The sequence below is a fragment of the Wyeomyia smithii genome, chromosome 2, assembly GCF_029784165.1.
Source record: "Wyeomyia smithii strain HCP4-BCI-WySm-NY-G18 chromosome 2, ASM2978416v1, whole genome shotgun sequence".
In the NCBI taxonomy this organism is placed as follows: Eukaryota; Metazoa; Arthropoda; class Insecta; order Diptera; family Culicidae; genus Wyeomyia; species Wyeomyia smithii.
In genome coordinates, this window is record NC_073695.1 from 257,662,971 (window position 1) to 257,688,772 (window position 25,802).

A 25,802-nucleotide genomic window follows, 5' to 3' on the forward strand; every position below is an offset into this window, starting at 1 on the left:
AAATTAAAAATTATAACTTTTTCTTCCCTGATTTCTACCTGATCGGACACCGATTGCATTGTTTAGGTATTCTTTTGTAGTTTTTATGAAAAAATAGATTTTCGAAAAATGAGCTTTTTTAGATAATTATAATTTTTTCTTCTCCCAGCTTTTCTCGAGGTACGATGCTGCTCTAACAAGCCAGTCGTCGTAGAGCAGGGGCCTAGTGTGGTTGGTAACGTCTCCGTCAACCACGCTCGACGCCTGGGTTCGAATCCCACCGCCGACATAGGTGTCGATGGTTGTGAGGTGGCGTGATCCACTCACAACCAACCCAACTGGTCTAGATTCAATCCTAGCCGACACCGGGAGATTTTCTGAGGCGAAAAATTTCTGGGATCACGCCTTCCATCGCATGAGGAAGTAAAGCCGTTGGCGCCGGTCCGTTAATAAACGGGTCGTGAGTTAGGGTCCTGGGTGTGGAGTCGCCTCCCTGGGCGTCGGTGATTGGCCACAACAGTGGCGGAACTAGACCGACGGAAAATAAACGAGGATAAAAAAAAAGCCAGTCGTCGTATGTTCGAGTCCCGGCTCAGGAGAGACTGTTGGTGTCAGTAGGATCGTAGCGCTAGCCCCGCAATTGTCCTGTACATTTAACAGTCGGCTGCGAAGTCTGTGTATAGTAAAACAGAAGGTCGAATTCCGATACGGAATGTAGCACCAAGGCTTTGCTTTTATAATTTTTTCTTCGAGTGTATGATTTTTTCAGAAAGACAAAATTATTATCTACAACTTTGCCCAAGACGTCACACCGATCAAACAAACCGTTTTGGCCCTAAAAATGCTTGTAATCATCAATACCTTTTCAAAATAGCATTTTTCAATAGCTTCTCAAAAGTGAGTCGTGTCCAAAAAAATCAACCAATAGCACAAAATGGCATCTTTTACCTATAGAAATGTCTAGGCAAAGCTTCAGTCAAATCAAAAATGGTCGATTAAATTGGTTGACCGTTTTTATGTGGAATTGCTCCAGAGCCATATTATATTATCAAAAATTACGACAATTTTCGATTTAAAAGGAAAATGCGTTAAGTAAAAATCTAGAATTTTGAAAATTATTGAAAATAGGTAATAAATTTGACTTTAACAAATCTTGCAAAAATCAACATTCCCAAGATTTTATTCTATTTACTGTAACCCATGGGTAATGAACAAGATTTGCACTACGAGACGTTGTTTTTGAAGATTTGCACTACGAGACGTGTTTTTGAAAAGTTCAGATTCTCTCTTGACATTGAACACGCTAATTCAAACTATTTTTGACAACAATCAACTCTCTCAACATTACTTACTGTTCCTGTTATTGAAACACAAAAACTAACCTTGCAACACTGGTTGCACTCCAGACGTAACGATTCTGTCGCCTGCAGTATATTAAACTCCATCAACATTCTTCAAATGGCTACAGAATGTCCTTTCGCTCTTTCTCTCGCTCTCGCACACACGCAATCTCTACGCAACCAGACTCCTTTTCCATTATCATGACGATGGCCTCCACAGGATGGGACTGCCAAACTTCTACTTCTGTTGCAAAAAAAAAAATCATCATCATAACCATCATCATCGCATGCTCTTCCCGAACAAGATTACACATAATTCTCCCAGTGTGTGGCGCGGTCTCCTTTGGTTGTTCCTACACTACAGAGCAGCGACAGCGAAAAGCAGCGCCTCTTATTTTTCGGGCCTACAGCAACGGCGGCGGTAACGGCAACAACAACAGCAAGGGTGGGAACCGTCCTCGTCTGCGCGAGAGGGAGCAGCAGCAGCAGCAGCAGCAAGAGCGAACGAACGAACGAACGCAACGTCGCCGCAGTCGCTGTCGTCGCAAGTCAGAAGCAAGCCCACAACAAATCGCCCGCTAAACCCATCGTCGCTACCGATTTTATGCTCAGTTTGCGCTAGAAACTTCAGCTGTTATGATTGATTAGACGAAACACGCGTCGCGCGTCGAACGAACCGTAGAGTCGCATTAATTTCGCGGTCCGAAACCGACGATGTTTTAGTTCGAGGGCGTGTTGTGGACGAATGCGAGGCTAATTTCGTGAAAGGTATCGTGACCGGGTGCACAAGTGGCCGGAATTAGAAGGACCTACGGGGACACAGGGCCGCGCGGGTGCGTTTGCATTGCGTAACGTAACATCACGGGGTGCGGATTTTCGGCGCGAAGAAATACTTAAATCGAGAAGACATAGGTACCTACCTACATAGCGGCAGTGTGGTGTGGTTAATTCGCGCTCTGGCAGCCGACCCGTTTTGAAGTGTCCAGCAAGAAACCTTCGTCGTGGCACGAAATGATTACAGAAAATTGAAAAATAATTATGCCGTTTGAAAGTGATTATCGAATTTGAGCCGATGAAGATTTGGCGGAAAATTGACGTGTGTGTGATGTAAAAGGTTTCCATTTTAAAGCCGAGGAAGCGAACAATTCGACAGTTGGTTAGATCGGGTAGAGTTTTTTCCTTCTTTGTTTTGTTTTGTAAGTCTGCTGAGAGATTTAGATAAAACAGAAACGAATGATTGCGCTGAACAACAGCTGACTGGAGGCCGTGAAATGGATACAGGTCTCGGTTGGAGCGCAAATTATCGATTATCTGCAGCAGTTTGTGCGACTTTCGGGTTCGTGGCTTGTGGAATGTGGTTTTTGGTAGCCGTGCACCTGTTGTAAAGGGTTTTTCGGGTGATTTAATGCCGTACACGATATACTAACTGAAAAATGAATCCTCTACAGGCAACAACAATTAAATTTTCGAATTCCAGTCTCTTTATGACAGGAAATATCTTGTTATTGGCATCATAAAAATATTATACATTTGTGCAAAAAACAAAACTCGTTCATTTTATGCATGAAACTTTGTGTAAGACTTGATATTGCGGCAGAAAAAAATGTGGGCATAAGTGTCACCCACTCAATTTTTTTTTATTGAAGAGAAACAATTTTATCAATAATTTTTGGAACTGATTTGAGGCTTATATGAAAATGAAACACCGCTGATTTGGATGTAACTGAATTCAAAAAACTTTATATTAGTTTGAGCTATCAGAGCAAAAATCAGTCCATTGTGCTCCGAATGCCACGGTTTAAAATTGTTATCGTGTAATTATGAGATAGATATTAAACCCTCTCCCGCTCACAAGGTTTATCATTAAAATTTATAGCTTCACGAGAAAATTCAAGCTGAACACTTTGTAGACTAACTAAAATAACTGTCAACTGTAGTATTTTGAAGAAAATGCCCAGTGATGCTCTGAGGCAGCATATAAAAGTTTATGGAACAATCGTAAGCACAACAAACTATTTTATGTCATGATATGATGATTATAATTCTTGGTGCTTTAGAGTCACCATGAGCGGTAAAGGGTAACTAGACTCAGTTATTACGACGACTTTAAACTTAGAGCTAATTTGTTAGAGTTTTTGAGAGTATTGATATTTTTCCCGAAAGAATGATGATATGATTTTAATGTTGAATAGATGTATGTGAGACATACTTGTAGCGAAGCATTTTTCACAGATTTAGCACCATATCGAACTTTTTAACTACATCTGGGTTTCGAACTGACATGGGTTCGCAGTAAGACTTTCTTCAGCGGAAAGTTTCGGCATCAAACGCGTTCGTTGCAACAAGTGTATTAGCAACAGGTTTCCAAACAAGTGTATTACAGCAAAATCAACTTTTCAAGGTTCTCTTCCATGTCCATTATATGCAAGCGTTATACAACTGTTGATCATAACAGTACACCAACTCTACCCATACAATGATTGAAACAATCAATGTTTAGATCGAAGAATTATGAATCACTTCACTTGCAAAAGCGCAAAACAAGTTACTGTACCAAATTTCAATGCCATCTTATGCCAAAGATAATCGTTTTCAACACGAATTTGAAAAATTGAGCTACAATGAAAACAAATTGAGCCTGTTTCCGCAAATCTTGGTCTTAAATAATTGAAACAGACATTTTTTTGATAGGATCAAACGTTGACACTCAAGTCCCACCTTCAGCGATAATCCGACAATAAAGTTATTGTCTGTTTCTTCATAGAGTTGACAATGTTAGTACCTAACCTGAAGATCAAAGGAGATAACTTCATTTCCAACCATTATTTTCTGTAATTCATTGAAATCATCTCCCACAGAAGAAACAATTTAACTGAACAAATTAATCCCTAATCGGTGCAATTTGGCCACACAATGTGTTTAGTTTTTCTGCCCCAACCCCCAACGATGGGTGAAAATTTCTCACGACAGCCCTCGTACCACGGTATATGATGTTTTTCGCCTCCACCGCCCGAGCTAATGATCCCATCAGCTTCCTCCTACCAGCGATCGGAACCAACACGTCATGGTTGACAGAGCCATCAGCGCTGTCATCTTCATTTTTTTCAAGTACCTTTCAACAGACAAAACAGAGAAGACAAAAAAACTACCCGCTAATTGATTATAATATCCAACGATTCAGTCCGCACAATTGTCTCTTAGGTGCGATCGGAACGATCTCGGGGCGCACCGTCGGTGAATGGAATGTCAAAATGGCACAAGCTGTAAAACAAACGACTGTGTTGACACTGCTTGAAATTGTTGGTACCGTGATTTGAAATTAACGACGTAACGAGCCCCGAAATACCAAAGAGAAGCAAAGTGCTGAACCCGTTTTGCGCCCGAAGCCGGAGGACCGGAATTCGCGCTCAGCAGACCCAGATCAAGCGTACCACAAGCGACAGCTGCACGGAACCGCGAACTCAACAGCCAAAAACATGGCTTTGGCGTACGTGGACATGTCATCCGTTATCGAAGTGCAGGTATATTCACTCGTACCGAAATACTTTACGATTCGAAAACAGTTTCGCATTTATTAGCGATGAACACTCTAATTAAAACCGGCATCGCTTGCTTATGTCGCTGCACTGCTGGCTGTTAACTGACGCCCGCCAGGCCGGAAGTAAGCGGTATGCCAAGTGGCGGGCGCTTCCCAGCTCCACCGGAGAACTGTAACTTTTTACGACATGATCACCTAATACGGATCAGATCAATTTGGGACTGTTTTCGGCAGCGAATTTGTGCCGAAATTCGCATTCGCCGGACCCGAAATTTAGCCACAATAAAACTAACATGCTGGGAGGCTTATACTGACGCAACTGGCTTGAATCAAACGATTTTTGCTTCTCTTTTGCTGCCAATTTTGAGTCACAGCAGAGTGCTAAAATTATAGTTTTAAAATATATTATATAGGTAACCACGTTAGGCTTTCTGACGGGTTCGCTTTTGAAAGCAAGTTATTGCTGCTTTCAGGGTGGGTGAATCAATTCATCCCAGCGATTAAGGTAATATCTTTTGTTCAGAAGTTTGGGGTCTTCTAGTTTATTATGATTTTTATTGATATTAACCCAGTTTATTTTTTAATACACCGGAACAGTTTATACTATTTTTAATTATTTTAATACAGGATTATCCTCATTTCAATCAATATTTCCGGTTTTCTCGTGGGTGTCACTTGATACTCGATCACATAAATAACGATATACCTAGTTTTTTTGATATACCTAGTTTTTACTCTCATCTCGCAATTATTCTTCAACGTCTACCCGGACGAACACATACGATTCGCATAGATTCTCTATTGGATTCGTGAGCGTCCTTGAAAAGGATTCCTGAAAAAAGAATCCTCAGGAATGCCCTGTATATGGCTCTAAGATTCTTGAATAAGAATCCTGAGTGGGAATCTCCCGGATCGTGTTTGCGATTCCTTTCACGATTCCGTCACCGAGTTAAAGGTGTCCTGGGGATTCTTACTCTGCGTGTTAGTAAGGGTAGTGTTATTGCAATAATAACTTTTCTAGACGACGATTTCTGCTGCACATCAATATGCCTCTTGGTTCATTAGTCTTGATAGTTTGTAGTGGATGATTGCCGACTCTGAATTCTAGGGACTCATCAATCCTTTAATTCCACCTGAATTCTATGTAATTTCTTCACTACTTTTAAATTATTTTTTTTGAAAAACCATCTCCTAACCTTTCTTTCGGTTTTTCAAGTAGTCGCAGATATGTTTTGAAAAGAAAAATTGGCAGCTCTGGCCAGGGTTGTCTATTGAGTAGTTCGCATTTTACCAACTCAGATTACAGCAGGGGGTTGTTAAAATCAGGATAATAAATTAAAACTCACCTCAATGGTATCTAGGTTAAAAGTTTATCGGATTATGTACACTAAGGTCTTTTTTACACGTCTTCGATTTCGGAATTCACGCGATATTCGGAATTACCGCGGTTTTTTACGCAAATTTCGGTGTTTACCGTTTTTTTTTGCGCAGATTTTTCAGAAAAGTTGTTCATGGTTTTTCACTATCAAATCGCTTATTCAGAAAATCCGATGAGTTTACTGAATCTAATTACTGAATATTCACTAATATGACCTAACCTTTTTATATTTTCCCTTCATATTTAGTTTGATTCGCAGGTGGAAATGACATTGCTATTGATTTGATTTGGAAAGTATTTATCAGAAATGACTGAAAACTTCCATAAGTATTCTTTACGCGGATATCGGAATTTACAAGGTTTTCTTCACGAGGATATGCGTTAATATTATGCATAAAAAAGACTCTAGTGAACTATTATATTTTGTTTCAATGAATGATATCTACATGTTTGTAGGTTATGTCGCGTCAGGTGCTCCTTTAAATATTCTACCGTACTGCATCAAATTTCGAACACTTAAGCTAGGATGTAACTTCTTGAACTAAAAAATCAACAAAAAATGAATTTTCTCGTCGATCTTAAAGTTCAAGCATATTGGTTATTTTATATTCGTTCCATTTAAACATTTAAACATGTTTTGTTAATGAAACTAAAGAGAATTTAGAACTCGGCTTTGATTCAAATTTCAAACACTTCAATGTAATCACTAAGAGATAGATAGGCAAACCGTCTCAACACTGACTGTCAATTTTTTCAACGCCTGCTGGTTCCCTGGAAGTGGTCCTACAGTGAAGAGCTGTACATCACTGGGTAAAGGACATTCCGAGGAACGAAATGGCATGTACCTAGTAGGGTAAATGACCCAATAGTGGAGGAGCTAAGCACGAGTTATGCATGTTTAGCCATATTTTGGCTAAGATAAACGAGTCTAGCTGGTACTTTTCATTGTTCTCTGTTAAAATGGGCTCTACTTGATAGTTTTGCACCTTAAAATTGACTTTAAACACGTTTTGAGGCTTGAAATTAAAAAAAATATGCTGTACGCTTTTGCTCCAATAGTTGCGGTAGAGTTCCTATAGTTGCGAATGCGTGTTCCTATAGTTGCGGTATATAAAATATTCGTGTTTGCTTGGTTAAATGAAGGTTTTTAACTCGCTTGAAGTGGTTTTTAATTGTTTTAGTATTTATCATGTTGTTTTTAATCGGTCGACTAGTAGGTTGGCAAGTGAATACAAAAATGCACGAAGTTAACCAAGAGACGGATTATGCACCAACTTGATCAGATTTTGGCAGAATTCAGTGAGAGTTTGTGGGTATGTAGGTTTTATTAAACTAAACAATTTTGCATGCTCTTCATAACATTTCTCTAGACTAACATTAAAAAAGGGCTGAAGTTTTTGAGCAGTTTTTTTTATAAACCAACGTATCTGGATATTGACTGATATTGAAAAAAGTTGTAAAGGAATGACTTTTAGAAAATTGCTTGAAATTTTATATAAAGATATTGGAAAATTGAATTTGAGATCCTACATGCATGAAAAATAAAAAGTGATTTAAATTTTGATTTTTTGGATAGTCACTTTACCTAAATCTTTTTTGAACGATTTAAAAAGTTTTTCTAACAAAAATTCAGTCATGTTTATGGAACATTTTCAACGTTAAACAATGTTGGACATAAAAAAGACTAATAGCGCTCATTTTGAAATGCTTAGATGAATTTTAGGCGACTAAAGTGTTTGTCTATAAACCTTGGTTTTTGGAAATCTGAGATAACAGTTTCCATATCAACTCACTTTTTTTTAAATCTTTTTTTTTTTTTTTGTTCAAGTAAAACTAGACACTATCCTAAACGTCTCTTTCTCTTGTGTTTCTCTTGAAAAAAGCTAAAGTCTATCACCTCTGCTTCGTACCATGTCTGCGCCTACATTTTCTACGTTAGTGTTTACTAAAAGAGCCATCTAGTTTCTGACTGTACATACTGCGAAAGGCTCGTCAAAAGAATTACAAGACCATAAGCAGTGAGTAAGCACCTATAAAGAGGTCATACATAAGTAACGTAGCATTTTAGGGCTGAGGGCGGCAGACTTTGTGCCCGATCATGTATCCCCGGGTAGGGGAAGGTGTGGTAATTTTTGAACCCAACCTTCCCCTTCCACAGTGATAAGTTACATAATTTAAGTATGTCCCCTAGTACCTACTTATCCTTAATATTCGCAATTAGTCCCACATAATCTTTTCTAATATACGTAAATCAGAAATGCGGAACATACCGCAACTACAGGAGAACAGTATATCCTGTGATCCAATAGTGGAGGAAGTAATTTATAGATAAGATGATCACCAATTAACGAACTTCACCTGTGAAACAGTTTCTATAATAATCTACTATCTGGGAAAATAATTATATGAGCATTGATCGTACTAAAAACACACACATATCTTAAAAACTTTGTGGACAAAATAAGAAAATAGGTAGTGAAGGGTGCCTTCCAGGTAAGTCTCTGAAAAATACAGTTTTTTCCAGTAGTTTGGATATTTTCAGTACATATTGATATAGTAACGTATGTACTTATGTTTAATCTATTGTTTCTTCAACATGTAGCATAAGCAATTCACCTCTAATTAATTAAAACGATGAATTTAAAAGCGATACCGCAACTATTGGATCATCTACCCTAATCATACTTTTGATTATTCTACATATCATGATGCGATTTTTATTCTGGTGTTCGAAGTTGGAGACTGTTCGAAGTTTGAGTCAAAACGGTATCTATTCGAAAAGCAAAAAGCGCGGAACACTGTAGATATTTTCAGTCTTGCAATTCAACTGAAAGCAATTGGAAAGATTCTAACCAAGCTCAAAGACTCTCAAAATTAGTTAAAATAAATTACTATATATACTCCCGGAAAAAATCAGAGAACGCAACTCCTGGGACAATTCTGTTCTCTGGGATTCCGGGAAGCTCTGAGAAGCTAGTTACTGGGAAAAAGTAAATAAGTAGGAACATTGACTCATCCACAAAATTCGTGAAAACAGTTTTTTCGAGTGTAACTGCAATCAATGCACTCAACAAAACACTCGAGAGAGTAGTATTTTATTTTGCAGCTACTCGATTTTCAATCGAGGGATGACTGATATCTGGAAATACGCCAAAAACTTTCCTGTAGTGAAGAATAAACTCAATGCTAGAAGTGTCCATAAATTCTGCTCTGCATAGGAGTGGTTTAGTTCGTCATAAAGCACAACGCAGAATTGATGATGAATCGAAGGATTAGTCTAAGTCAATAGTCAGCAGATTCCGAAAACTTTTGAAGTTACTGAACAGTTCTAACTGAATGACATTAATCAAATCGTTTAGCAGAATGTCGGTTATTTTTCCAAATGTTCAATTCAATCCGCCAGTAGAATTAACTTCGCTCTTCAGTTTTTTTTTTTTTTTCGAAAGTATTCGGCAGCAAACATAAGGTTTCTATAGGCAGATCACAGAATTTATTCCGTATTTTACCCAAATTATTCGAAGATTCGAGAATTTACGAGTTCTTTACGACAGTTTCAGAATTTAAGCGATTTTCCACGCATCACGTATTTCTCGCGTAACGACTTCAGGTGTACGGTTTTAATTGCCTGCTTTGAAAATACAGTAAAAATTGGAATGTCTGGAATCATCAAGTTCGAGTAATTAAAAATATTTTTATCGCAGTCGCGAATAGCAATGATGCCGACACATTCATGAATGTTTGATAACGCGAATCTAAAACAAATTTGAAGCGGTTTTTTTCGCTCGGTAAAATAAATCTTTATTCGTTCGGGACGACAAAAATAAAGGCAATAATTGTTCGATTGGTAACAAATTTAGTTAGGTTAATTTAGTTTGATTTAAGGTAAGTTTTGGCCAAAAATAAATAATTTACCTATTTAAGATCTAATCGTAAATAGTTGTTGAATGGTAATAATCAACGATATACTAGCTGATACCCAGCCCGCGTTGTTGTGCCTCCCAGTTTACGACGACGACCACGTATCTCGAAAATGTGTCTTAGCTTTAGAATGGAGGTTTCTCTCAGTCAGGATAGCGCCAGAAAAACAACAGATAAGTTAAAATGGTTGCTACTCCGTAATTGCTCAATGAAACTGCACGATGAATCAATTGAATGAAGTTGGGAGTGACCGATATTCTTATTGTACCAGTTTTAGTGATTCAATAATCAATAACGGCGCGGCTACGTCTTTGGAATCACGTACGTAAAACTTGACTTGCAGAAGAGCCAATAAAAATAAGAAAGATAAGTAAAAATTCCGTTGAGGCCACGCACAAGTGTGTGCGATTTATTTCCATAGAGCACAAAATTGTTTTCTGATTTAAAGTAAAACGGCACTGAATCAAACGTTTTTTTTTTACTTGTTGCATTTTTCCATGTAATACATTACCATGGAATGGGTTTTTGATATATTTTCTCATCATTATAATATAATTTATTTTTTCCCGAAACAAATGAATCTTGACTGAGCGGAGTCCTAGTGTGGTTGGTAACGTCTCCGCCAACCACGCTCGACGCCTGGGTTCGAATCCCACCGCCGACATAGATGTCGATGGTTGTGAGGTGGCGTGATCCACTCTTGAACGTTTTTATATCAGTCGTTTTTTTTTAAGAATATTGAGGTTTTGGTATCAATCGATCAAAAATTCTTTTACGGTTAAGTTTATAGCTTAGCTTAGCTTAGTTTAGCTTAGTTCTGACTGTACATATCAATGGTTGCTACTCCGTGATGGGTCCGAGCCATTCAAGATGCACACTGAATCAACTAAAGAAACGACTGGGAGCCATTCCTCCTCACTGTGCATCATTCAATGACAAAAAAAAATTCTTTTACGGTTAAGTTTATATAACAAAAACAACCTATTGTTTGAGATACATTATTGAAAAATTGGTAAATAGCATCGATTTTCTGAATCATACCGAGCAACCAATAACTACCTTTCTTCCCAAGCACTGCCGACACTAGCGGATACAATCGATCTGACTTTGTAAACGATTTGTTGCTGTTGTTGTTGTTTTACTTTTCTTGCCATTACCTATTCTTCTGAACTCCTCCCTCTCTCCAAATAACTGACGAAATCTTGGTATGAAAGGTACCATTCGTACATTTCACCCCATCATTTTTATTCCAAAACTGTACCGGTATCATACGCACGCCATCGAATTGATTTCTCATTCGTTCTTTGGCCGGCAAAGCGGACGGTTCTTTCTGTACCAGCAGCAAGCTGGTAGTGGCGAATATTGGTCGCTTTAAAAAGCGCATGCCATCGAATTACATTTCTTATTGGTTCGTATGTATGGATTGCTATACCACGTGTGTGGGTAGCCAAAATGGGTGTTTATCGAAGATTTAGAATTTTTCTCGTTTATTCATTAACACTTCATTAAATGTATTAAAACGCCTAAACGAACACGGTTGAATAATTCGGCTTTACAGCAGCAACTTCTTCAGCCAATCTTTATTAATCGAGGAAAATTATTGCCGAAGAATAATTAACACTTATTTACTAGAAATTTCATTTAGATCAAAAAAGGTTCTTTTAAGTACCGTAAATTATTGGTAAAAGGAGCACCATAAATTATCGGTAAAGTTTTCTCAATTCATTTTCGTTTTTGTTTCTCGGTGCGCAGAGCACCTTCCGTTGTTGTGTCGCACTTGCAAGCACGACGCAGACTGCCTTTGTTCTCGATCACACAAGTCTATAAGAGTTATCAGCATCAGCTGACTCTTCTGTGTGTGATGAGACATTCCTTTCTGTCTATAAATAACGCTTGCACAGCAGTGTGTGTAGTTAGGGATGAGCAATAGAATAAGTCGGTAGTGGAATGTGATCGCATACAGATTGTGATACAGTACCACTGTACCCCGTAGTTTGATTGGTCAAAACACCATATCGGAGACAGGGAGATTGCGGGTTCATGTCCCGTCGGGATGCGGTGTATTTTTCCAAATCTGTATCATATTTCCAGTTCGCTTATTTTTCGCTTTCCCTACTGTACATATTGTCTGCTTAATGAACTTGCGTGTTAACGGGTAATAGCCGTTGTTAAAAATACTGATGTTTTACTTTGCAGTTTTGTCATGACACCATGACGTTGTAATTGTAAGAAATAACCAATTTAAACCAACAAACAGTAAAAATGCTGTTGAAGCCAAGCACAAGTAGGGTAGTTTGGGGTAATTTGGACCCCCTAAGGAAAACTCCTGTTATTTCGTAACCTGTTTTTTCTATCCCATAAACGTAATGTAATATAGTAATATTGATCTGTTTTCTATGTTTCTGCACGAAAAAACCTTGATATTGAGGTCAAAAAAAAACAAAAAAAATAACGGAACTAAAAATTATGATTTTCGGACATAAAAAAATCGTTTGGGGTGAAAATGGACAGCTACTGGGGTAATATGGACAGTGTTTTGGGTGACAGAGTAAAAAATGTGAGTTTTATAGTATCAATAGTTGCTTTTTACACAGTAGAAGGTGGTATCAGGCATACGGAATGATAACTGCAATTCTTAGGCATTGCACAGTGGTTCCACAGTAGGCCAAAAAAATTCCCCTTTCTTCAATTATTTATACTAGAAACTGAGTATGCGATCGTATGTCGCAAACGCGCGTTTGTGTGTGTATGTGCATGTGTGTGCGTGTGTGTGAGTGTGTGTGTGCGTGTGTGCTTGTGTGCGTGTGTGCGCGTGAGTGTGTGTGACTGTGTGCGTGTGTATGTGTGTGTTAGTGTATGTGTGATGTAAGTTTCATGAGAATCGGATGATATACCAACTTTTGGCAGCACTTTGAATGTTGCTGTGTCAGGAAATTTCAATGATTTTTATGTTCGAAAATCACAATTTTGAGCTTAACTTCGATTACCTAATTCCCTCAATTTTGATCTGATTTTGGATCAACGAGTTTCGTGTTGAGGGGAAATTTATGTTGTTTTTCAGAACTCTTGTGTACCGTACAGTCCCGTAAAACAGTTCGTAATGATCGGATAATCAACAGCCTATATGAAATTAACCGTATTTTTCGAATTTTTGGGTCCCGGTTTGCATATCGTCGTTCCAAATCCATTAATCCCAAATTCGCGAAACGGGAAAATATATAACGAATGTACGTTGACGTACGATTTCTTATTTTTCCTTGAAAGGCCTATCAAATTCCTTAAATTTTCCATTAAATCTTTTAATCGGTCAAACGGCTCAAAAGTTACAATTTTTTGAAAAACTTTTGGCAACTTTAATTCAAAATGGATCACACTAAGGACCAAACAAAAAAATATGGGTATAAAGTTTTTCGATAAAGTACAAGTATACCAATGTTGAACATGATCTGAACGAGAAAATAAATCTGATAATAAGAAAGGTTTAACGGCATTTTGGGGGAACAACATTTTCGGACATCAGAAATGAGTTCAGCACCCAAAAATTGGCATTATACGTCATTTTCAAGCATTTTAGAAAAAAAAATAGGTTTTCCCAACTTTTGTTCAGAATCCCGCCACTCTGCGTGGCATTGAAAACACTTTTGGTACAAATAAATCATCCCAGATTGCCTGCAACACTTTTTACAGTTCATTGTTTGTACACCGCCGTCTATCCGTTCGTTTTCATATGCCCGCGGCATCAGTCCGACAAAAGAATTTACTTCAAACTCACCTGACCATATCACCCCAAAAACACTGTCCATTTTACCCCAAACAGGACGCCTTTCTAAAAACTCAATTCCTTCCACTATTTTCGATCAAACTTATCGCAATCTTTCATTAAAATGTACTCTTTTACAAGACAAACACGGCTGCAAAGCTCATTAGACTGAAAACATCGAAGAAGTTCTCAAAAAACCTCAAATACACGAGCGTAAAACTTACAGCAAAATCAACTTTTGATGTTTCCTTTGTTTACATTGGCACTGCGGTGCACATGTCACAGCAAACCATGAAATTTTTATATTAGTTAGGGTTTAGTAGTTCAAGGAAAGGATGAAGTAGTACATGGAACCCAAAAATGTAATACTTTCCAAGATAAAGCACCTGTCCATTTCACCCCAGGGGTCCATATTACCCCAAACTACCCTATATGTGGTTTATGTCGATAGAGCAAATAATTGAGGAAACGAAATGAAACATATTCGATAAAAATTCATAGCGTTTATTATTTACCCATTTGCGGCGGAGAGAAATCAGTTTTTACCTCGGAAAAAGAGCTTAAAACACTTATCACTCAGCAACTATATGAACGATTGCCAGAAACTGTATTGCATATAATAATCAATCTATTCTCTAATCATACTGAATAGTTTCATCGTGCAAATTTCCAAGTGTAATTGTTAACCTCAATCAATGTTCGTATGTCTGGTGATGCCATAGTTAGGTCGCACACAAATTCAAATATGCAAAATATTGAGACCGAAAAATATGCAGATCACAATCTTTTGATGAGCAGCTATACTACTTTGCTTGTTTATTTGCAAGATGATAGCACTGCAAGCGTTCCTTAGCGCTCCGCACGCAATCTGAAAATCGATCTCTTGTCTAATTTCAAATATTTTTTTCACAAATATGAAACATTTCTATACATACTTATAAATATCTGTACACTATTCTGAAGGACTCAGTTGTATGCCGAAGCCCAAGTAGTCAAGCAGAAATAGTCTCAAGAGCTGTTGGTGATGTTATATAAAAATATTGAGGGTATATCTTCTGATATCTATCTCATCACTCTTATGTGTCGAGTTTAACAACAATTTTCACCATATTTTCATATTCTAAAAATAAACAGGACTCAAGGTGTGACTTAAAAAAAATTCTTCATCGAGACCGGACTCGAACCTGCAACCTTGGATATCTCACCCTTTAGATGCATTTCAGTGGAAGTTTTGCCACAAACGTCTCGCTGACACTCAACCGTAGATATAGTAAGTCGCTATACAAAGTGTGAGAGACAATATCTCAATAACAAAAATAATTTCCACAAGACAGTGTGTGTGGTTAATCGAGGCGTTCTTGGAACGGGACGCAATAGAAGAGGGTGATCGATATTATTTTCAGGGAAAATTACCTTCCCAGTAGTTTAATTGGTCAAAACATCATGCCGAAGACATCGGAGATTGCGGAATCGAGTCCCGTCTGCATGAGGAAAACTTTGTCTATGTACACCTTCTGTCCTCGTTTATTTTTCGCATCCCCTTGAAATAACATACATTGCCCACTTAAGTACACTTACTAATATAGTTGATCCTCATACTCCTCATACTCTATTACTCTACTCTACCGCCTTAAGTTAGTCTTTCTGCAAAGTTTTATATTATTACGAGATCATTTGCCTTAAGGAAAAGTGTTTCGGATCATCTTACAATAATATGGATTTGCTGGTGAGATTAGTGATTAATATAAAACAAGAAACGTGACTTTATAACAGATTATGGTAGTTCTGGAGTATATACACATAAAACATTATCGTGCTTGTTGATACGAAAAATATTAAACCAATAGACTTCAAACGCCATTTTGAAATAGAATATTGTGACTTTCGGCTTATGGAAAATAGCTAGGAAGAGAGCTGAAAGGGAAATAAAACTAAAATTTACTGTTTCAGACCATCATTGGCGCGAGTGTATTTTCTAACCTATTACAAGAATTACATTCACATAAGACAAGCTGTCATAATTCTGCGTTACTACCGGTCATGTCTTATACCTAACCTCTCCAACTTTTTGTCACACAAGAGACAATTTGCAAAATACCTGTTATGAATCGAAAATTCCGCTCCGACCAATCGTGTTACACCTTAATCTTTCAAAATCTATATAAGTTTGAAGAAAACTAGCAAGACTTTGATTTTCATTTACGATGTTTTTGACAACAACAAATATCTTGAGTATTGACGTTCAACCTTGAAGAATTGGGAATCGAATAACAGCAACTCTCCCATCAAAATGATAATTCTGCTTTGTTCTACCCGTATTAGACTATCAGACAAAAATATATTAGTAATACACGTTTACGAAATACCAATACTGATTACGCTCGAACATCAAATGGATCAAATAATAGCTGATGTTTTGAATTATATCTCTGTGTATTATCTCTTAAGCAGCTATTATACGAAGCAAATATTGACTATTTTTTGTACGGATTTTATTTTGTGCAAATAAAATTTGTACCAAAAATAGCTAATATTTGCTTCGTCTAATACCTGCTTTAGATAAGTTGATGTCCCATTTTTGTATAAAAGTGGAAAGTATTGTTGATGGACAATATTCTCAGAACAAAAATTTGTTGAAGGTTGTGGAAAAAGACTTGACACTGCTCTTGACCAGATTGAAATGCTAAAACATAAAACATATTCACTTTGACTCCGAAGGTGATCTATACCACAATGTATCTTCGTGATTCAAATTTTCGTTGTTATTCGAAGCTTCACTGAAATGTTTTGGATGATAAAATGTATGCATTTGACGCAGAAATCAGTGGTATCTGATACATTCCAGCAGACTCTGATGTATATTTTTTTTGCAAATGACTTTCTTCTCCATCTGTTGAAAAAATTAACAACCACGCCATTCGATCGCAGTGCCAATAAATCTGTATTCCTGTTTCCAAATCTCGCCATATCAAACGCACCCCACATAATGAATCAACGCGGAGATTGAATCTTTCCTAGTTCTAGCGTATTCCAATTTCTCCAATAAAATTTATTGGTCGTTTCGTGTGGTCAACTGTGTATAATCAAAACGATCAAGAAAACTGAAAGGCGCAATTGGACGACTAGTAAAATCCCATACTCAGCCGTGAAGGAGCAAAAAAGCACATGTCATCATCGACAAAAAATATTTTGATTGATAAATTGTAACCCTCATAAACCTGGCCTATTCATTGGCACTAATTTCTGCTTTCTTTTCTCGGTCTATCTCTCTGTGTTTATCTTTGCATGTCTTGTTTTTTTGTTGTTCTCTTATTTTTGCTGCCCCGATACGATGTCTGTCCACGTACGCGCCTGCCTGGTTTCTAGGAGCGGCTTACTAGTCATGGAGGCATAGGACTGACGAGTGGCAGTCCGGCATATACCACACACACCGGTGGTCACACAGGCCGTAACGGACCGACCAGCGGGCACGGCGGTAGCCACGGAGGCTCGCACGGTCCCGGCCCCACGATGCACCACCAAACGTTGCAGTCGGACTTCCAGCCACCCTACTTTCCGCCTCCCTTTCATCATACCACGCAGAGTCCTCCACAGCAACAGGTTAGTATTTCACAACTCTCATTCATATACCCAAATTTAATCTTCTGTACAACTCTCTCTCTCTTTTTATCTAGAACCATGGTCTGGATTATCTAAGTACAGATCCCTACGGTCAACCGTTGTCCTCGCTTCATCACGCTCCCCTGCATCACTATAATCAGCTGGCCGGACTAAGACCATCCCAAGAGCAGCTGGGACTGCATCGATCGCACCGAGAATCCGAACTTCAGCAGCATGTGGTAAGCACCCAAAATTCTACTTCAAAACGATTACATTTTCAAAACACTCAAATTGGTTTCCTGGTATCGTCTTACGCCTCCCTCGTTTGACGATCGGTCATCAATCTCTCTCGGTAGAGAAAAAAACCTTGTCCATAGCGAAATCTTTTATCTCACACTTTCAATCATCATTCCACTGGCAGTCCGAAAAACTCGTAAAAACCATACAACATTAATCCGTGCTCCGAAGTACCCAGCGCCGAACGACAAGCAGCTTCAGCTGTCAAGTTGTAGCAATAAAATTGAAATATTTGTTCAAACGCCCGGTGTCAGGTCTCAAGAACGGAGAGGAAGGTGGCACGCAAAAAATCAAATCGCCTTTTGTTAATTATTTTCTGTAAATCATCTCAACCTGACGCCTGTGTTCGAAATCCGTGAAACCGTCATCGATTAAATAGAGACGCGTACCGCGCGGCTGCAAGTCAACACGTGGCCCAGTTGCTACCTTTCGATTTATTAACCATAGACAACAACGAGGATGATTGAACTCGTTCCCGTGGACTAATCGGACTGATTGGCAGGTCCGAACGGCAGCACCCAGGAAACGAAAGTCATGCTAGCGTTGTTAGCACTCTGCATGCGTTGCGTACCCACCACGGCCAACCACGGATCTTGATCGTGTCACGTCACGTGGAGTCAACCCATTGCGGAGGAATGTTCGGGTTTTTTTTCCGGCGGGCGCCGTGTCGTAACGAAAGTGGCAGCAGAAATAAATGACCGTTTTGCACGGAAAGAGGTCAACATTTGACTCACCAGCAGCGGCTGAATTGATCTCCGGAAATTAGATTTACACCTGTGCATTGTGTGTATTTGGAGGCTGCTAAATCGTTGTTTTTGGAATCTTGTTCGTTCGACTGTGAAAGTCCCAAAGTGAATAAAAAAAGTCAGGTACTGTTTGAACTGGAAATGTTTGTGATCGACATCGGACCGAAATCTTGAAAGTTATTTCGAAATTCAACGTTTTCGAAAACTCCTGAAAGCTTTGAAAAAATTTTAACTAACAATCCTTGTATCATACGATCAAAATATCTTCACCCTATAATTAAAAGCTATCGCCATAATTAACAAAATTGTTTAAAAACGAACATTTCATTCCTAAACCACGTGGTTAATAAATTTTATCAATTCAAATACCATTCCCTAAAGTAAAGAATTATTTTTAATATCACGGAATAAATTACTAGCTATTAAAAATAAGGCAAAAATTTGTCGATTCATCTTTAAACAAATGTGTACTGGAGTCATTCGCGCTCATATATACCAATATTCGGGTAAATTCTGAAATACGCGTAAAACAATCTAATTCGTCAAAGTCGGATCGGATAAAACTTAAAAGCAGAACTTGTTCCCCCTGCGAATCAAGAAAAAAATAGGAAAGTCAAGTAGAACCAATGATTATTCGTGAAATTGAGTAGATGCCCTAAAAATGAATTGAAAAATGAAAATTGTTGAGAAAGTAGTAACAAATCTGCTTTTTTTAGATCTAAAACCTACACCATAAAGCATGCAAAAGATCTAAAACCCACACCATAAAGCATGCGAGGCATTATGCCCTTGAAAACTAATTTTGGAAGAATTTGATAGATCACCCCATAAAAATAGCTGTGATCTGGTATAACATAACTGAGAAATTGACTATTTTTAGTGTAATAAAAACACAGTTTTTAATCTGCCCTTCATCACTACAGTAGATTTCAGTACCTGAAATCGCTTCTCAAAAAAAATATTGTATTATAATATTGATGATCGTACTCAAATAGGCGGAGATATTGCTGTTCCCTATGCAAGTGAAACTGTGCAAGTGCTACGTTACTGTAGAAAACGAACCGATTTGAAAAATTACCTAAATTCTTGTTAAAAATTAGTAGAATATTACAAATCCGAGTAAAATGGTGTCAGAGACAAAGTAGTAGATACTTCAATTTTCTTATAGGAGAAAAGCGGCCTGTTTTGTAAAACTCTTTACACTTCATATAAAGTCTTGAAATGTCTTAAGAAAGACGATGATTCACGTGGTTGAGAGTATTGCTATCTGCTTCCATGCCGCACGAAAAGAATTTAATTGCCCTTCTTCTAAGCCGCAACATGATACATCGTGTTATTATATTATGTTGCGTGGCTGAGAGTAGAGTTCTGAGTTCACTGTTTGTCAGCACCAAATGAGATTCATTTTTCGTACATTCGTGTTACACACGAAATTAAATCTCTTTCCGTCTTGCGAAGGGGAAAAAAACATAATTTAAAAAATGTGGGATCACTTACAAAACCGTTTCCATCTAGCATAATGGATCTGACTGGAACATTGCACAGATGTTCTATATATATTTTTTTTATTGAATTCCGACTAATATTTGAAAAATGTTTATATGAAAATGGTATTGAAAATTTCAATCATTTTTAGAGCCACCGTTAATCACGATATCCTCCTCGCTAAGCTGCATTGTCTTGGAATCTGCGACAACATTTGCAGCTGGCTTCGCTCCTACTTGAGCAACAGACAGCTCTTCGTGAAAATTGGATCAACAATATCTGAAAGCTTGACCCCCTCCTCTGGCGTGCCTCAAGGAAGCAATCTAGATCCACTGCTGTTTGTGATATTTTAAAATGACATGACGTTAACTCTTGCGAATGGTGGAGTGCTAATCTACGCTGACGATTTGAAAATCTACCTGATAATACGAAATGGAGCTGATTGCACAGAACTCCAGAAGCTACTGGATAAATTCATTCATTGGTGCAAGTCAAACTTCCTGGTATTGAGTGTGACAAAATGTTATGTGATCTCATATCGACGACTCAAAAGACCTATCCTGTACAACTATGTCATCGGTGGTCAGGTGCTTGAACGGGTTGACGAAGTCTGAGTATTGCTTGACTACCAACTTACATTCAAGCTGCATTATTCAACTATTGTTCCCTAGTTTGTTCGATACTCGAGATCGCATCGGTCGTATGGTCACCATATGAAGTTGTGTGAAAATCCAGAATCGAATCTGTTCAGCATAAATTTGTCCGTCGTGCGCAAAGAAGACTTCCATGGCGCAATTCTAACGACCTGCCACCTTACGAACATCGATGTGCCCTACTGGATATAGAGCCGCTGGAGTCCCGTCGAGATATAAACCAAGCTGTGTTTGGCGCCCAAATACTACACGGAGAAATTGATAGTTCCAGCTTGCTGGATCGCATGAGAATTTATTGCCCCAGAACGAGTACTGCGTCCACGGCAACTTATTCTGCCAGAACCGAGGAACACCGTATACGGTGATAACGATCCAGTCAACACTATACGTAGTTGTTTTCAAGAAGGCCATCACGTCTTCGACTTAAATGTTTCTTGTGTCAGGTTAGACAACGCTTGCGAACTGTATTTTTAACATTAACTAGGTTTAAAATTATATCATTAAGACCACGATGTCAGATGAAATTTGAATAAATACATAAATAAATAAATATATAAATAATAAATAATAAATACATAAATAAATAAATTTTCGACAAAGATGTGGTCTTTCAAAAAAACATTGATCCTTTTTCGAACTTCGAGAAAAAAAAACTAAAAAAGGTATAATTTTCTAAAAAAAAACAAATGCTGTGTATTTATTAATGATAAAAACATTTCCAGCATTTAAACGGTTGAGCTTCGGCAAAGTTTAAATAGTAAATTTGTTTCTAGTTTTCTAGTTTTTATTTGTCCGAGTTCGAACAAGCATCAATGTTTGGCTAAAAATGTACAGTTTAAAAAAATCAGATCCTTTGCATTTGTAAATAAGCTTTTTCAAACGATTAATTTTAATAATTTTTTGTTTTTTTTTTCTAAAAATGAAAGGTTTTTTGCACATAGTTACTTCAGTAGCCTAGAGCCGCAGTGGCTCGTGCCGTATTAAAAAAATTTCCTCCGCTATCTTCGGTACTCCGCTTTAACCTAGTCAAGCCACCTAGAGCATGTTGTCCGGCATCTTCGCGACATGTCCGGCCCATCGCAGCCTCCCGACCCTCGTCAGGTGCACAATCGGAATCTCTCCAAGCAGTGCCTCGTGATTCATACGCCTGCGCCACTCTCCGCTTTCGGTTCACACTCCATCAAATATTGTCCGTAACACTTTCCGCGTTGTCCTCTGTGAGCAGCGTCACGGTTTCAGGTTCATCGGGAACTACTGGTCTAATTAGGTTTTGTACATCACCAGTTTCGGCCGCGATGTATGCTACTTAGAGTGCCAATGAGATGTATGAAAAAAAATTGATCTTTGAATATCGTTTGGCGGTAGGACTCAAAAGTTTTGTCTTCTCAAAAAAAGCACCCATGCGAAATTCCAGCTCGATCGGACATCGAAAACACGTGGCACAAAGCGGTCAAAGTTTCAAGACTCCCAGCGTAAAAAATTTCTAAACCCCAGAAACTCGATTTTTTTTGTAAAAAAATTCTTTCGATGTAACACCAGATCTCAACGTTTCATGCATTTTTAAGATATTTGGCATCCGAAAAAAAAATCGATATCGACAATTTCAGGAACGCTGAAATTTGGCATGGGGACTCTATTCGAGAAGATGAAACTTTTGAGCGCTACCACTAAACGAAATTCGAAAGTTGTTTTATTTAGGGAACATCCAGAAATGACGTAGCTTTTTTTTAGATTTTTTTGACCCCCTCCTCCCCCATCGTAGAATTTCGTCACAAAGTCAGGACCCCCCTCTAGATAATTACGTAGCTTTATAACAACCCCCCCCCCACACATGATATTTTTTTTTTTGGCAAATTTTATTATCCAAAACATAATTGAGTCATAAATGAACAAGGAAAGACAAGGAAGTAATATAAATTACCCTAAACGGTCAAAACAGTAATAAAAAAGAACAACTAGAACCCCCACCTTCCCCCTCGTTACATTTCGTCACAAAACTGCAAACCCCTCCCTCCTCCCTTCAAATGCTACGTCATTTATGAATGTTCCCTTATATAGGTATATGCCATTGGCCTCATGCTTAAAAATTTTCTAAGACGCAAAAAGTTGATTTTTTATAAAAAAATATTTTTCGAGATCATACAACTCCTTTCATTCATTCCTCCGGTAGTCTCTCTTCCTCCAAAATCCTGGATATAATACAGGGAAATGCCTCTTTGCCGTGTTTCCCGTTTGATCTCCAGGATATTGGAAACTTGCAGGCACTCCAAGGTTAATTTTCCCTTCGTTACTCCGTTATTGAAGTGCTCGTTGAAAAATTGCTTCCACCTGTCGACCAACTCGCGCTCGCTTGTGGTGTGGCCAGGTTTTCCTCCTCGTCCCTACGTGCGGGTAGTGCACGTTGATGATACTGTAGTTGAAGAAACGATATTTATTCCTCAACAAACTCATACTCTCGTCGAGCACCTAACAGGTAATCACGCGATCCTGAAATCTGCCAAGCACACAAAAACCCTTTCCCAGCTCATTGGTTGCTCCACCGCTTTGGTAGAACTGGGCCTTGAGGACTCTCCACACCTTCTAAACATTGTGATGAATCTTCTGCAGAGCCACGACCCTGAGCTTGCGGGGTTCAAGCAGCACCCTGTCTCCGCCAACAAAATTTAATGGCTTGCAGTTCCAGGTACCGTGCTTCAATGCCTAGGTACGTGCCGAATGATGCGAATTATTTTTTTATTGTTCGTGTAATTCTTTAGGCAGGTTACCTTACTAGAGCCCCGCTAGAAAATATCGTTTTGGGACTGCCATTTTGACTATAGCGTTCGAGACAATACGTTTCTTAATTCAGCGTTTCGGATCAGACGCTGATGTGAGCCGCCCATTACGCAGACGCTCAGGAAAATTGAGATTTTCTCCGAAGAGGCCAGGCCCCCTTTCCTGTCAGCACGAATTGGTTACACTGCTCTTCACTTAGTTACTCGTATCCCTGCAGGTACCACGAGGGTTTTTTTCGCGGTGGATATTTTTTTGAAAAGACAAAATTATTATCCACAACTTTGCTGAAGATGTCACATTGATCAAACATAACGTTCTTGCTCGAAAATTCTTTGTAGTATTTATAATGTTTTCCCTCTATGGACTCAATATTGCGATCAGGAACATTGATCTTTTGTGACATCGCCCGGGCGTTTGCTGTATTCCGCACTTCTATTATTAGCAAAATCACTATTGAGAGTAAGTGAAATGATTATTATAGTTCGTGCTTGAGTGTATGCTTTTTCACAGTATCACCAATAACAATTCCGTGGAGAGGTTTCAACTGAATGTCCCTCTGACCATGATGAGTAGAACATGGTGTTACGGTTTGATCAAAAAGTAGGCGCGGGGTGAGGGATAGGTTTTATGCTTACTAAGGTTGGAGACGAAGTATCACTATGCAACAGGAAAAAAAATTCCTTGTTTATTTACGTTTCCTTATTCATTTGAAAAAGAAATGTTCCAATTTTCAGTTTTTAACTTGCGAGGTGCTTTTGAAAAGCACAAATATTGATAGCAAGGTATGTAGCATTGTTATATTTACAATATAATGCATCTAAACGATGAATTGAATGAAGCGATAGTTTTTTTTACGGAATCTGTTTATAAACAAACTTCTTCGCAATCAAATCTGTTTCCAATATGGCCGATTCTGCTTTTGACATACCGTTACACCATGTCTGTATACATCATGCCTCTGACCTGTTTTATTGTGTGAGAGACTTCGTTTTGTTAAGAGATATAAAATTCAACATAAAGGAAGGGTTAGTAGGAAGCCTGAGAATGTGGCTACGAGGCTCCTTGAAAAAAAAAATTTGTAATGGTACTAAAGATTACAAATATTTTTCAATATTTTTTTTATATTTTATATAACTCTTTTTCAAACATTAGTCATAACTTTGAAAAAAAATACTAATAGCACAAAATGACACCTTTGTCCCAAACGAACATTTGGGCAATGGTTCAGCCACATCAAAAATGACAATTAAAAACAAATAATAAAATTGAGCCTTTTTTTGCATTGCTTATAGAAGGTTGACTCCCGATACGGAATGTAGCACCAAGACTGTGCTTTGCTTTAACTAACTTACTAATGTGTTGTTTGAAAGTTTAATATAAATTAAAAAATTAAAAAAAACCTGAATTAATCCACCTAGCGGTCAGACTCAGCCTTTCTCATTCAAACTTATTATTTGTAAAAATAGATTTACATGAATGCTTAAATCCAATAAAGGATATTCACTCTTTGGATTCTAAAATATTGATGTTGTAATTAAAAAATAGAATATGAAATTCGACGTAATGTTAGTGCTTAAGAAATAGCGAAATAAAAGAAATGACTCTTAATTTCGAACAATTTAATCACGAGCGATACCGGGAACGTTCAAATAGTACGATACCACATTTAAATCATGTTGAAGCCATATATATCAAAGCAGGTATAGTGTTGAATAGTCTTTGAATTTATATTCTTTTCAAAACTTTTGAACAGCGTATCAAATTGTTATGAAGTTTGTTATTTGTAAGTTTGTTAGATGACTCGTTTGTATGACACTAGTTATGTTCAAAAAAGTCGTGTAGCGGGGGCCTAGTGTGGTTGGTAACGTCTCCGCCAACCACGCTCGACGCCTGGGTTCGAATCCCACCGCCGACATAGATGTCGAAGGTTGTGAGGTGGCGTGATCCACTCATAACCAACCCAACTGGTCTAGATTCAATCCTAGCCGACACCGGGAGATTTTCTGAGGCGAAAAATCTCTGGGATCACGCCTTCCATCGCATGAGGAAGTAAAGCCGTTGGCGCCGGTCCGTTAATAAACGGGTCGTGAGTTAGGGACCTGGGTGTGGAGTCGCCTCCCTGGGCGTCGGTAATTGGCCACAACAGTGGCGGAAATAGACCGACGAAAAATAAGCGAGAATAAAAAAAAAAGTCGTGTAATACTTGAGATAATAGACTTTCGTTGATTTACAAATTAAAACATAACGGTTGCTTAAGTTTGATTACAATCAAATGAAAAGGAAACGTATAGGGCAGCCAAACTTTGAAACCACGTGTTCAATCATAATTCATC

General features: G+C 38.2%; 1 protein-coding gene across 8 annotated transcripts in view; it reads left to right on the plus strand.

Annotated features, from left to right (window-relative positions):
- Positions 1-25,802, plus strand: part of LOC129721016 (transcription factor AP-2-epsilon) — a 343,755-nt gene that overhangs the window by 301,491 nt on the left and 16,462 nt on the right. For 7 of the 8 annotated variants that reach the window (XM_055673042.1, XM_055673040.1, XM_055673039.1 and 4 more), the window contains 2 exons: positions 17,280-17,513; positions 17,588-17,752. In XM_055673042.1, coding sequence (XP_055529017.1) covers positions 17,280-17,513; positions 17,588-17,752 — 399 coding nt within the window. Of the gene's footprint in view, positions 1-4,524; positions 4,841-17,279; positions 17,514-17,587; positions 17,753-25,802 lie in introns of those variants that run through there. The other variant, XM_055673043.1, reaches the window with a different exon arrangement.